This window comes from Ceratotherium simum, chromosome 38, assembly GCF_057802395.1.
Source record: "Ceratotherium simum simum isolate JZ-2026a chromosome 38, ASM5780239v1, whole genome shotgun sequence".
Lineage (NCBI taxonomy): Eukaryota > Metazoa > Chordata > Mammalia > Perissodactyla > Rhinocerotidae > Ceratotherium > Ceratotherium simum.
In genome coordinates, this window is record NC_141937.1 from 22,070,100 (window position 1) to 22,083,938 (window position 13,839).

Genomic DNA, 13,839 nt, shown 5'->3' on the forward strand with positions numbered 1-13,839 from the left:
GAATGAGTCAGTATGTGAACAGCTCTCACCCAAATTGTGCTGAAATCTCTTACTAGGAATCTCAGACATTTATTTAAACTCCTTTTAATTCTGAGTTAGCATCATACCCGTGTTCGGTTTTGATTCTTCCCATGTGATAATTTTGTGTTTTCTTGTGATTAGCGTTTACTCTCTGAGCTGGACGATGCCAACCTCCAAGTTGAAAATGTCCGTGATCAAGCCGTTGTTTTGATGAATGCGCGTGGAGGCTCGAGCAGGGAGCTCGTAGAACCAAAATTAGCTGAACTGAACAGAAACTTTGAAAAGGTGTCTCAACATATCAAAAGTGCCATAGTGAGTAATTATATTTTTATAGAAAACTATTTTTCTCATAGAAATGTATCTAAGTGATAGATGATTAATATGGTATATACATCAAAAAATTTGTAATTAAAATGATTTTATCACTTTTCTCGGAACGGAGCATTTATCTTTATTTATTTGTGATTGTGCATATGAAGGAGAGAAAAACGAAACTAGTATTAGAGAAAATAACCCATTCGAGAAAAGGATTCAGTCTCAATCAAAAGTTAAAACTCGCTATAAAATAACAAGACTAATTTCCAAGCTAGACGTGAATAGTAAACCCATTATTTTATGGTCATACTTTATAAATTTGTGCACACTACACACTTGTGGACTTGTGTTTTGTGTTTTACGTGTTGACACATCTAAAAGTTACAAGCAATAAACCTAACGTGGAAAGCTATGACCTAATTTTATAAATTTTAAAAAGAGCCTTATAAATTTAAATAAAAGGATAATAAAGAAGAGCTTTCCTAAAAAAAAGTGTTTATTTCTGGTGCCGTATTATAATTTTTCTCTCTGTGTGTATATCTTTCTCTTTTTACTCTTGTTTCCTGAGAGGAGGAAATGAAACGTTTTATTGTAGTGTTCTCAAGACCCGGCACATAGTGAGCGCTCAGTAAATGTTAAATTGAAAAGATGAAAACATTTTGATGGCTTGCTGGGGAAAACAAACAAAACAGTGTAGCTGACTTTGGGGGTCATTCAAACCGGGTGTTCATTCTGACAGAGGATTCTGAGTTTTTCAGGATCCCAGCTGTGCCCATAGGACGGCATTTTTTTCAGTATCCAGTTAATTCCACCTCTTGAGAGTGTATTGAAATTATCTAAGAGGAAGGGTCCTCTTTGTTTTGCAGGAAGTAAATGTTTTTTTAACTCTGCTTTCATTTGAAATATCTGATATAATGGGCCAAAGGATCTTTCATAGCCTATGAATATACTTAGATTATTCACAGCTTAAAGAAAACAAACCAAAATCTTGCTTTAATGTCTGTCTTCCTTAACCTTACTTCCTTACCTTCTGAACTGAGCTATTTATTCTCTTCAATAGATCTATGGGAGATTTTTCCTGGTATGAAAGAGTAATGCACAAGACATAGGGATGGAGTGAGAGATGTACAAAGAAACAAAATTATCATTGTCCCCCAAAATAACTTGTGTTAACATTTTCGCATACGTGTCTATTTTTAATCACATGTATATGATATTAAAATATCAAAATTTTTATATTGTTTTGTATATTCTCCTTTGACATGGTTTTTTAACAGCTATGGAGTATTCTATCATTTGATCTGTTATAATTTTCTAAATCAATTTTCCGTTTTTATTGTGTTTTTATAAATACTGTATTGTTAAAATCCTTTTTACTCATCTTTTAATATATCCCTAGGATCAGTTCTTAGAAATGCTATTAAATAGATTTTGCAAAGAGTCCTACAGAAGGTTCGTGCCAATTTATACTTCCATAACCAGAGTGTGGGATTGCTAGTTTCCCCATGCTCAGCCAACACTGCGTGTTATTTTCTGCATCTAGTTTTATTAAAGTTGTTACACTGAGTTTAGTCACATAAATATAGTCTTTCTAATAGATATTGTCTTAAAATACTGCATTGAGAAATATGTACTTTTTTCAAGGTTGGGTATCAAAATCCAAGGGAGATTCTACTGGGGAAAGTTAACTAGGAAACATTCTTTGGGAAGTACCTGAACTGGGTGGTGGCCTTTCTTCCTTTCTGTGGCCGTGGCAGGGATGGCTTTTGGATCATGGCGCTGTTTCCTACTGTGCTCACACGTGGTCTCAGAATCTTCCGCACAGCACTCCAGGCAGCCACAGGTATTTGCACACTACTTCACATGTCTGGCTGGTGCCTGGAGAAAAGGGGTAATTCAGAAAAGCCCACATTGGTAAAACCATTGCTGTATGAATGAATGAAATTAAAGTCAATACAAATAAATGCTAGTTCGTTTCTTGACACCTCCACTCCTCTGATTAATGGTGGAAGGTCTAGTTAAGAATATCTTTTCAAAGAACACTTTTCCTTCTACAGTTGCTGATTGGCCAGGAACCATTATCATTCCAACGTCTGGTCACCGCTGAGGTGTTTGAAGCTGATGAGCCTTTCTCTGACGTGGAAAAATTAGAAAATGACATAGAAAGTATGTTACAAGTTGTGGAAAAACACTTGGAATCCAATGATGAAGATAAAAAGGTTGGTTCAAGAAGATTTTCAAAGTCATGGTGTTCTCATTTTTCTTCTCTGTTAATTATATTTTTACATTAATGATGTTTACCCAAATATCTGCCAAACATGACAAAACAGATCTAAATGTGCTTTTCTGATGAGTGTCAATCTAAGATTTGCCAAGTGATTTACATAATGCTTAAAAAAAAAGACACTTTTCTTACTGAAGGTACTTATCTCAGTGTTATCTAACTTCTGCTAAGTTAGTGTTCTTTTTTTTTTTTGTGAGGAAGATCAGCCCTGAGCTAACATCCACGCCAATCCTCCTCTTTTTGCTGAGGAAGACCGGCTCTGAACTAACATCTATTGCCAGTCCTCTCCTTTTTCTCCCCAAAGCCCCAGTAGATAGTTGTATGTCATAGTTGCACATCCTTCTAGTTGCTGTATGTGGGACGCAGCCTCAGCATGGCTGGACAAGCGGTGCATCGGTGCGTGCCTGGGATCTGAACCCGGGCCACCAGTAGCAGAGCGCGCGCACTTAACCGCTAAGCCATGGGGCTGGCCCCTAAGTTAGCGTTCTTTATGTGATATTTTAACTTCAAAAACGAAATATTTTAAGAAAAACATGAATTTTTGTTCTCTATCATTCAAAAGAACATATCTTGACATGCTATACTTTGTTGGTTAGTTCTCCTACTAGGGAGCTGATAGTAACTGACCTCATGTGTTTTTCTTGTGAGTAAATGTTTTCCTTTTAAACATTCAGATGGATGGGGAGAGAGCCCAGATTGAGGAAGTTCTACAAAGAGGAGAACAAATGTTACATCAACCCATGGAGGATAATAAAAAAGAAAAGATCCGTTTGCAGTTACTGCTTTTGCGCACAAAATACAACAAAACTAAGGTATTGTCGTGGGAGAGTCTTTGTTCCACTTAAATAACTAACTTACTCAGCTCTTGCTATTTAGAAGTTTGATGTTGCATTCATGGATACTTCAAAACAACCGGTTGGAGTAGTACCTTTTTCTCCTTTCTAGTGTGTATTATTAGATATGTCTATATTCATGGATGGAGCAAAACTCAAAGAAAATAGAAACCTGAAACCTTATTATTGAGCATCTCTTTTGGATTTCTGATAATGTATTAAACCTAAAAGAGATCTATCTTTTTTGGGAGTGACTTCCTCCCTTGGTTCTATATTTTGTATATGGAGGTCTTGGCCACGTAAAAAAAATTCTAGTTTACAAATAACTAAATTTGTGAAATTGATAAACTATGATTTATATTCTAGAAAAAGATTCACTACCAGCTCCCTTTTTGTGGCCATCTTCCCAGCTGCATTGTAAGTGTGCTGGTGTTCCCCAGAGGTCTGCTCTTAGGTAATCCTTCTAGTACCGGTTTTAGTTGATGATGTTGGAATCTGGTAGAAGATTCCGGCCTCTCAACTTGCTGCCTACTGGATGTCTCTCTCTGTGTGTACCACAGCTTTGTAACATGTCCCAAGCTGAACTTTCCCTCCTCTGTCCCCTCCAAACAAAGTATATTCCCTAAGTTAATTACTTTAAAAGCTACCCATTCTCAAGGTGGAAACCTCACAATCATTCTCAACTATTTCTTGTTCCTCGCACCACATTGAGTAGGGATTAAAACCATTGGGTCTGGGGGCTGGCCCGGTGGCGTAGCAGTTAAATTTGCGTGCTCCGCTTTGGCGGCCCAGAGTTCGCAGGTTCAGATCCTGAGTGTGGACCTACGTACCACTCATCAAGCCATGCTGCGGCGGCGTCCCACATAGAGCAACTAGAAGGATGTACAACTATGACATACAACTATCTACCAGGGCTTTGGGGAGAAAAAAGGAAAAAAGAAAAAAGAGGAAGATTGGCAACAGTTGTTAACTCAGGGCCAATCTTCCTCAAAAACACAAAAAAACCAAAAACCGTTGGAGCTGAATGAAGTAAGATACAAACATTGGCTCTGAACCTGAAGTTAGATATAGTTCTGCCAGTGACTTGTTTTATGACCCTGGGAAAGTGACTTTAGTTGTCTTAGTCCACTGTCCTGTCCATAATTCAGGCTCTTACGATTTTCTCCCATTAGTTACTGCAATATGTCCCAAGCTGGTTTTCTTATGTCTGGTTTTTCTAACTCTAGCCCGTTTTCCATATTTTTCTCAGAATTATTACCCCTCCCTTCCCGCAAAGTCATGGCTGATCATGTCATTCTTTTATCTAAGAACTGTTCAGGAAAATATTGCAAGATACAGAAAAAGCTTTAAGTGCAAGGTTCATCGCTGTAATACTATACTGAGGCTTCCATCTGACCTCCATTTCCCTCTTTGATTCACTGTCACTCACTATGTAGTATAACTGTGCTTGTTTTCTTTACATTTTCTCAAACTTATTGGTGTCTTAGTGCTTTTGGGATCTTGCTAATTTTATTCCCACTCATTGGAGTGGGTTTTTCCTTCTTTTTTACTTGAAAAATGTTATCTTTTAAGATTTGGCTCCATTTTTATCTCTGACATCTTTCAGATTATGTTATAGTTCTTTGCATTATTGTTACTTTTAAAAGTATCTTTCTCCTTTAGCACTTTTTCAAGGGTTCAGGCCATATCTCATTCATCCTTGGGTTCCAAATCAGAAATCATTACTGGTCCAAAATAGAAATAATGTTTAGGCTTTTAATACATAAGTAAATTTTTTTTTCAAAAGTACTAACATATACTATTATAGGCTCATTTCATTTTATTTCACTAGCATTAGTTATTGTAATTAAAAGATGTTTGTTTTTATTTCATTAACTTATATACTTCTTCAAATCTGTGGGTTTTTTTTTTTCTTTTCTTCAATGAGGAAGATTGGCCCTGGGCTAACATCTATTGCCAATCTTCCTCTTTTTGCTTGAGGAAGATTCTCCCTGAGCTAATATCTGTGCCAATCTTCCTCCACTTTGCATGTGGGACACCGCCATCGCGTGGCTTGATTAGTGGTATGTAGTCCGTGCCCAGGATCTGAACCCGCAAATCCCGGGCCACCAAAGCGGAGCACGTGAACTTAACCCCTATGCTCCCAGGCCAGCCCCAAATCTGTGGTTTTTAAAACTGTTTCTTAACTGTGAACATTAAAATCACTTAGGGAGCTTTAAAAAAATATCAGTGCCCAAATCTAACCCCAAACCAGTTAAATCAGAATCTCTCAGGTTGGGCCTAGGTGTGCAGCATTTAAAAAAAAACTTCCCAGGAGATTCTAAGTGCGGTCAGGATTGAGAACTACTGGTTTACAGGACTCATTTTCTTATTTGCAATATGTGTTGAGTTACTTTTTCTCATTTGTTTACTAGGGTATTACTATTTTTTAAATATGTGCAAGCTCTTTATAAAATACAGTTATTAGCTTCTTGTCATTTGCTATAAAAATATTATCTTATTGATTTTTATCTTCTAATTATTTTACCTTTACCATGCAACCATTTAAAATTTTTATTAAGCCACACATGGCTATGTTTTTCCTTTGTGGTTTTTTTTTTTTCGGTCTATTTTGGGACCAAAAAGTCCTTATCGTTCAGAGAGTTGATAAATATGCAATTCTGTTTAGTTCCAGTTTTTCCTATGGTTTGATAAAAACAAAAGTTAGAAAATTTTTATAAGGTGTTCATTGAAGATAAACTTTTAATCTGTCTGGCATTTAGCTTGTATGACCTGAGCTACGTTGTGTAACACTGTCTGATTTTAGTACCACCTTGTAGTATATTTGTATTTCTGTGTCCTAGCAGAGGCCTTTAAAAATACAATTATCCAGAAGCAAAGTCTGGGTCAGATCATTAGGACATTTTTTTTTCTCCTAGGGCATTTTGATTGATTACTCTCTTGGGATAAAATCTATTTTGAGAATATAGAGAGCACATGTTTAAATTTTGAACTGCCTTGCTGCTTCTGCAGGAGTATGGAGGCATAGAAAATCCTAGATTATCTTTATGGTCTGAACAGAAAAAGGCAGTCTTAATGAAGGTGATTTTTTTTTTTTTTTAATTTGGAACTTTCCATTTACAATACTTACTGACCTTCCCAGGTCACCCTAAGCCTCAGTACATGTGGCCTCACAGCATGAGAGTCTGTTGTGTAACTGGAGAGGCAGCGCGGGATTCCTGCCTTATACTTGCTAAGGTGTAAACGGGGCTCTCACCGATTTCCCAACAGAGCAGATTAAAAAAAAAAAAAAAATCTGGCATGTGATGTTTAGTGATGCTAATGAGGAAAGTACTACAAAGTTGAATGTCCTACACACACATATCAAATGGCTGGAGACCTGGAGCCCTTTCTGGTCTTGGAAAAATGGAGGCTCTTTCGTCACCACCTTGATTAATAGATGAGAAAGCCAAGCAGGAGAACAGGTCCTAGCTTCTTGTTTTACTCCTTTGACGTCATTACTCAACCTGTAAATACTTTCCTTGGGTCTTTTTCTTCAAAGTTGAGAAGAGGAACAATTGAGCCTACTTTTGTGATCTTCCAAAAAATCGGCCTATTTAAAATTAAAGTCTGAAAAGAATTATTTTGAATTTTTTCTTGATTTAAAACTATATTTAGGGCCGGCCCGGTGGCGTAGCGGTTGAACTTTCGCATTCCGCTTTGGCTGCCTGGGGTTCGCCGGTTTGGATCCTGGGTGCTGACCTACTCACTGCTCATCAAGCCATGCTGAGGCGGCATCCCACATAGAAGAACTAGAAGGACCTACAACTAGGATATACAACTATGTACTAGGGCTTTGGGGAGAAAAAAGAAAAAGAGGATGTTTGGTAACAGATGTTAGCTCAGGGCCAATCTTCCTTACAAAAAAGAAAATTTTAGCATCTTTTTATTCAAAACTGGTTCCTGGGTGGACACATTATTTAGTTCAGCATCCTTTTATATTTGCTTGAAAAATATAATTTTCCTTCTTAGGCATATGGGTAAATATCTAGAACTGCTTTCTGACTAAAATATGAGCGTGTAGCATTAGGAAAATAAAATTAATATTAGGGGCCGGCCCCATGGCTTAGTGAAGTGCGAGTGCTCCACTACTGGCAGCCCGGGTTCGGAACCCCGGGCGCCACCGACACACCACTTCTCTGGCCATGCTGAGGCCACGTCCCACATACAACAACTAGAAGGATGTGCAACTATGACATACAACTATCTACTGGGGCTTTGGCGGGGGGGGAAAGGAGGATTGGCAATAGATGTTAGCTCAGAGCTGGTCTTCTTCAGCAAAAAGAGGAGGGTTAGCATGGATGTTAGCTCAGGGCTGATCTTCCTCACAAAAAAAACAAAAAATAATGTTAGTGTCAAGTATAAATAATCCTGTGGATTAAGTCAGGAAATCCTTAGGCTTGCTTGTCCCCTGGCTATCCAGGACTGCCCATCAATTGGTGAAAGTAGTAGTTTATCGAATTCTAGGAGACAAATAAATGCAGACCTCCAGATTCGACACCATATTATTGACTCAATGATTTTAGTCTTGAGCCTTGGTTTCATTTAGGAATTGTAACCATTTTCAGGATCACTAACTCAATGAACATGTATTCATGGTCATTTTCACTATCATCTTTGAATTTAAAGAGGAATATCATTTTTCAGAAGTTCAATATAAGGAGTATAGTGAAAATGTCAAGGAAACTACCTCGATTCATGAATTGGTGCTCTTTGGCCATTTGTGAGTAGTGGATAGCATTTGTTAAATTGTAGCCAGCCAGCAGTAAAGGACTTGAACTCCTGAAGGACTAGTGGCCCATCCAGAGAGCACTTTATTGTTTAGAAAGCTCTGATTAGAAGGTATAGATAATACTATGCTAGGGCAAATAAGTCTTCCACCCAGCCTAGAATCTGTCTGAATTTAGCATGTTAGGACCTATTGTCTTATGTAAGATATTCATGTTCTATAATATTGTTCTCAGAGGTGAAGATTATATACTGAATTAGCTGGATATTATTTTAATCAAAACCTCTATTGCATTTATCTAGAGCACTATCCTCTACTCACTCTGGGTCCTTTCCGGCTGGGCTATGAATTAAATTAACATGAGACCAAATAGCAGGAGAAAATCAAACAAAGCTTTATAACATGTATACATGGGAGACAGCAGGGAAACTGAGTTTCTCAACAAGTGCCAGAGATTCTTCTCTTAAATAGATTTAGGTAAAGACAAAGGAGGATGTTGGGGGTGGGGGGAGTCAGTTATGGGAGATTACCAGAAAAGCACAGTAAGGTTATTATGCAGCCTCGCCTTCCACATTGATAATTTTCTAGGGATGAGGTCATCCCCCCCTCTTCCCAGTAATGGGCGGGAGATACCTTTACAAATGGAGATTTCCATTACAAATGTAAATGTCTCTTACAAAGGGTAACTTCTACTTTTACTTGGAGTGGGCTGGACTGGCCCTGTGGCGTAGCAGTTAAGTGCCCGTGCTCTGCTGCTGGCGGCCTGGGTTTGGATCCCGGGCGCGCACCGATGCACCGCTTGTCCGGCCATGCTGTGGTGGCATCCCATATAAAGTGGAGGAAGATGGGCAAAGATGTTAGCCCAGGGCCAGTCCAGGGTCAGCAAAAAGAGGAGGATTGGCCTGGATGTTAGCTCAGGGCTGATCTTCTTCACACACACGCACAAAAAAGAGTACTTGGAATGGGCTTAGCAAGGACCCTCCCAGTTTATCCATGTCTACAGTTAAATTCTTTTAAGCAGTTGGGGGGGGTCAAAGTTTCTTTCAGAGGAAATGATCAAGATAAAGAGACATATTTTGAGGTGGCCAATTCTGATCTCCCACAAATTTCTTATGTTATATTACAAATACTTGTTTCACTTATTTATATTTTCAGTGGTGAGGCCCAAAAGTGTTTAATCTAATTGTGAGACTTAAAAAATGGGTGAAATAATAATGGTATTAAAATGTTTTACTTCATACAGAACTTTATGATTTACAGCATATTCTTATTTCCTCAACAACTCGGGAAAGGAGTTGTTATGTTTTCCTGTTTGCAAAATGAGTTTAGGTGGCATAGGTCTTAAAGAAAAACCTTTTAAGCATTAACTTCTTTATGCTGTTTAACAACAGGCTACAGGTGAAAGAATAGAGATTGTGAAGGGTCTCTATAGCAATGCAGGGCAAAAATTTAAAAAATTAAAGCTTAATTTTTTGATTTTGGCTCATGGTATTGAATTCTTTCACAAAATAATCTTGTTTTTTTTTTCAATTTGCTAATATTCGTTGTGGGGATATTTTAAGAGATGTGCGTTATTATTATTAATGTTTTTACAGGCAGTCCCTGTTCAACAGAGGAAAACAAGTCAACTTGCTTCTGGAATTTGGTCATCACCTCTCCCCACAGATTATCTGGTTGAAATTAACAAAGTTGTACTTTCCATGGATGATGCTGAGTTATCACTTAATACTCCAGAGCTGAGCACTGTTGTCTATGAAGACTTCTCTTTTCAGGAAGATTCTCTGAAGGTAAGTCTCCAGGCACACGTTTGAACAGCTGCAGTTAATGTAAAAATAAAGCAAGGAATTTGTCATTGTGCCTCCTTAGATGGTCTATAACTTTTTAAATTTGTTCCATGGAATTAATAATGTGCATGCATAATAAACCTTTCCTATATTCACCAATGAAATATTATCAAAAACTTTAATTTTTTAAAAGTAGGTATGGACTTTTAAGTTTGCACAGTTATTAATTCTTTGCAACATCATAGACTTCTTAAAATCAAACACATGCGTGAACCATGTTCTTTTATTATAAACTTGATTGTCAAATGTCTTATAAACAAATGTCGGCATTTATCTTGTCATCTATAAAGATTTAAGATTGGCCAGTTGTTGGGATATGGAATAATAGCACGTTGATTGTACGTTAATTAGGGATCTGGAAGTTTTTAGTTAATTCCCAAAACTATTAAATACCATGAAAGCTTTTTCACGTAATTTGATTGCACTTATGTATAAAGTCACAATGAAATTGCTGATAGATTTGATAGGTTTAATAGTTCATTTCTGTCATTTAAATTAGCATTATTAGATATTTGAAAATATAAATAATTCCAGCATCAAACACTTCATTGCCTTTCCAGAATGTTATTGAAACTTTTTATATGTCCTGTACAAATGCCACTTTGAACATCTGTGAGGATTTACTTTTCTGCCGTTAGGATATTATATAGTGTTTCTCACGCCTTGGCCGATACAGGGTATTATTTTTCTAAAAAGTTGCCAGTTTTGTTGAGCAACGGTTGTTATATCTCATTATATTTTAAATGTGTTGTACAATATAAATTTTTGGTCTTCTGTGATTCCATTCTTTTTATCTCCTTGCTGGATTTTGTTAATGTATGACAATATATTTGTAGAATATCAAAGATCAACTGGACAAGCTTGGAGAGCAGATTGCAATCATTCATGAAAAACAGCCAGATGTTATTCTTGAAGCTTCTGGACCTGAAGCCATTCAGATCCGGGATACACTTACTCAATTGAATGCAAAATGGGACAGAATTAATAGAATGTACAATGATCGTAAAGGGTATGTATAAATTAAATTAATATTTAACTTTTTTTATAAAAAGGCCTGTAAGTTCATGGGCCATGAGGAAGGTCATATGTACATTAGGGTTAATGAGAATATGTTTCTTGTCTTTGTAATAGGCTCGGTTTAATAAATTGTGATGAGTGTAGTTCCTTAAAGAAAGAGGAATCAGATCTCGTATAGATGACCATTTGCAACATAATTCTTAATAATTAAAGGAAGCATCTTTAATTTTTAATATCTAAATAGTGTCCATTTTCTTTAAAAAACTTAAAAAGGATTTTCATTAATGCTCCCTTTCTCTGCACACTTGATGATTAATGTGAGTGAAGATCAGAGACAGCTACAGATAATTGGAATCCATATATAACCACAAACTCTTTTTTTTTTTTTTAATAAACTTCTGTTTAATAGAAAGATTTTGAGCCTTCTTCTATCTAGATTTTGACCAGGCCTATTTATGGATAGAAATAAAAACTGATAAGATTTTTCCAGTAGCTGTGTATGTAGTGTAAAGACAAATAAGATGTGAAATAGCCCAATATCAATTACCATATAAGAGAAGAGTTAACTCAGCAAAACACATTGGAAAACTTTAGGGGCATACACACAAAAAGTAGACATCAAGTTCTTCATCTTTTTTTTGTTTTTTTTTAGCCTACCTATTTCATGTGATCAACAATCCTTGAAAAGGTGTCTTTTAATGGCCTTTTCTTATATTCCTTTGCATAGATTTTTAAGATCATCTCTCTGTACATTTAGAGAATATCCTTTTACATACGTCTTTATGCATATTTCTGAGTCTTTAATCAAACTTGATTATTAGATGAAGACTAATTTGTTAAAAAATAATAACATCTTAAGACTCTGGGTTACATCATGAAATTGGTTATTATACCCCTGCCAACAGTAGATGTTCAAGTGTCCTTACTAAACCCTTGTTAACATTTTTTTTTTAGATCTTTGCTAATTTTATAGTGATGGGTTGCATCTTAATTTTATTTTCATTTCTTTGATTATCAGGGAGATCTGAATAAGTTTACATATGTTTTTTCACCTTGGTATATTTCTTCTGTCAATTGATACACCGTGTTCTTTGCTCATTTTCTATCTCGGTATTACTATTTACTTATTAATTTGCGAAAGCTTTTTTCTATATTAAGGATTTTAACCATTCATATTTTTTGTTTATTGCTTAATTATTCACAGCTTTTCATGTACCCTTTAATTTTGTTAATTTTTTTGACATATACAAGTTTTAATTTTATATAATTATAGTCTTTTCCTTTGTGATTCGTTTTGTTTATATAAATTACCTTTTCATTCTGAGATTAGTTAAATATTTATGTATTTTTAAAAACAATTTTACTTGATTTAAAATTTACATTCAATAACTAAACCATCTGAATTTTATTTTGATATATATTTTGTGTTAAGGGTCCAGGTCCGTGGTTCTATACGCTGACTCTTCAGTAACAAGAGTACGGTCCATAGATCTCTACTCTTTTAAACGCTCTTCAGCTCATTTTTTTGTGCAGCATGAGTTAAGAAACACTAATCTATTCTATTTTGCTTTATTTTTCTTAAATGAACAACCAATTTTCTCAATAATTTTTGTTGAATAATTCGGCTCTTCTCTAATGTTGGTGATATTTACTTTATCATAATTTTAAATGCATTCCTAGCTCATATTTATTTAATTTTGCAAATTCTGCCTCATTGTGCCATCAGTTATAGTCTGATACCATAACATTTTCATTTTAAAGCATTTCACATTTTTTTCATCCAGTACAGTAAATTTTCCCTAATTAACAGTAAATTTTCCCTAATTATTCTTATTGAAAATTCATATTCTTCTTTGTTATTTTTTATGCCAGTAAACCTTTACAGTCATTTGAATCAATTCGTGAAAACATAATCTATTTGAAATCTGGCCTTCCACTCGTTATTTGGGTTCTTTTCTGTGTCTTCCGTAAAGTTTTGAAGGTTTGTCTACACCTTTGTCCCCAGGACTATTATTCAGTAGTTTTGTGCTTTTCTTGATGTTTGTTATTGTACAATTGGTGTATGGTAGCTTTCTGCACCCTGTGTGTGTGTGTATAAAATTGATTTTCTTGGCCTTTTTCTGTATACTGACTCATCATTTGTATATAATGATAACTTTTTCAAGTATCCTATTTGCATATAAACATCTGGCTCATGTGGCAGAACTTCAAGAGCCTTGTTGATTAGTAATGTTGATTACAGACATTCGTGCCTTTTTCTTGATCATAAAAATGTTACCTTTTGAAAATAGTTTTTCCATGGGAGTTTTCAAAATTTTAAGCACAGCACTGTATTCTCTTGTGTTAGAAATTCTCCTCTATCATATCTCTTATTTTATTATTTTGTATGCTTTGTTTACTTGATTACATTTTCTAAAGTGTTATCGCTCTTATTTTATGTGTCCCAGCGCTTGGATGCATTAATTATGTTCTTACCCTTATTCCTAATTTTTGCTTCTTTTTCTCTCCCAACTTTGGTAACCTATCCTAAAATGTTTATTTTTTTATTATTTTGAAAAAAATTATTTTATTGAGATCATATTGGTTTCTAACATTGCATAAATTTCAGATGTACATTATTATATTTTAGTTTCTGTATAGACGGCGTCGGGCTCACCACCAATAATCTACTTTTTATCCATCACCATACATCCTTCCCACCTCCTTCCCCTCCGGTAACCACTCTGTTCTCCTTATCTATGTGTTTGTTTATCTTCC

General features: G+C 35.7%; 1 protein-coding gene across 7 annotated transcripts in view; it reads left to right on the forward strand.

The window, feature by feature from the left end:
- Positions 1-13,839, forward strand: part of UTRN (utrophin) — a 504,353-nt gene that overhangs the window by 199,410 nt on the left and 291,104 nt on the right. For all 7 annotated transcript variants that reach the window (XM_087425184.1, XM_087425188.1, XM_087425183.1 and 4 more), the window contains 5 exons: positions 163-333; positions 2,394-2,555; positions 3,295-3,432; positions 9,817-10,008; positions 10,902-11,074. In XM_087425184.1, the coding sequence (XP_087281310.1) occupies positions 163-333; positions 2,394-2,555; positions 3,295-3,432; positions 9,817-10,008; positions 10,902-11,074 (836 nt within the window). The remainder of the gene's footprint in view (positions 1-162; positions 334-2,393; positions 2,556-3,294; positions 3,433-9,816; positions 10,009-10,901; positions 11,075-13,839) is intronic.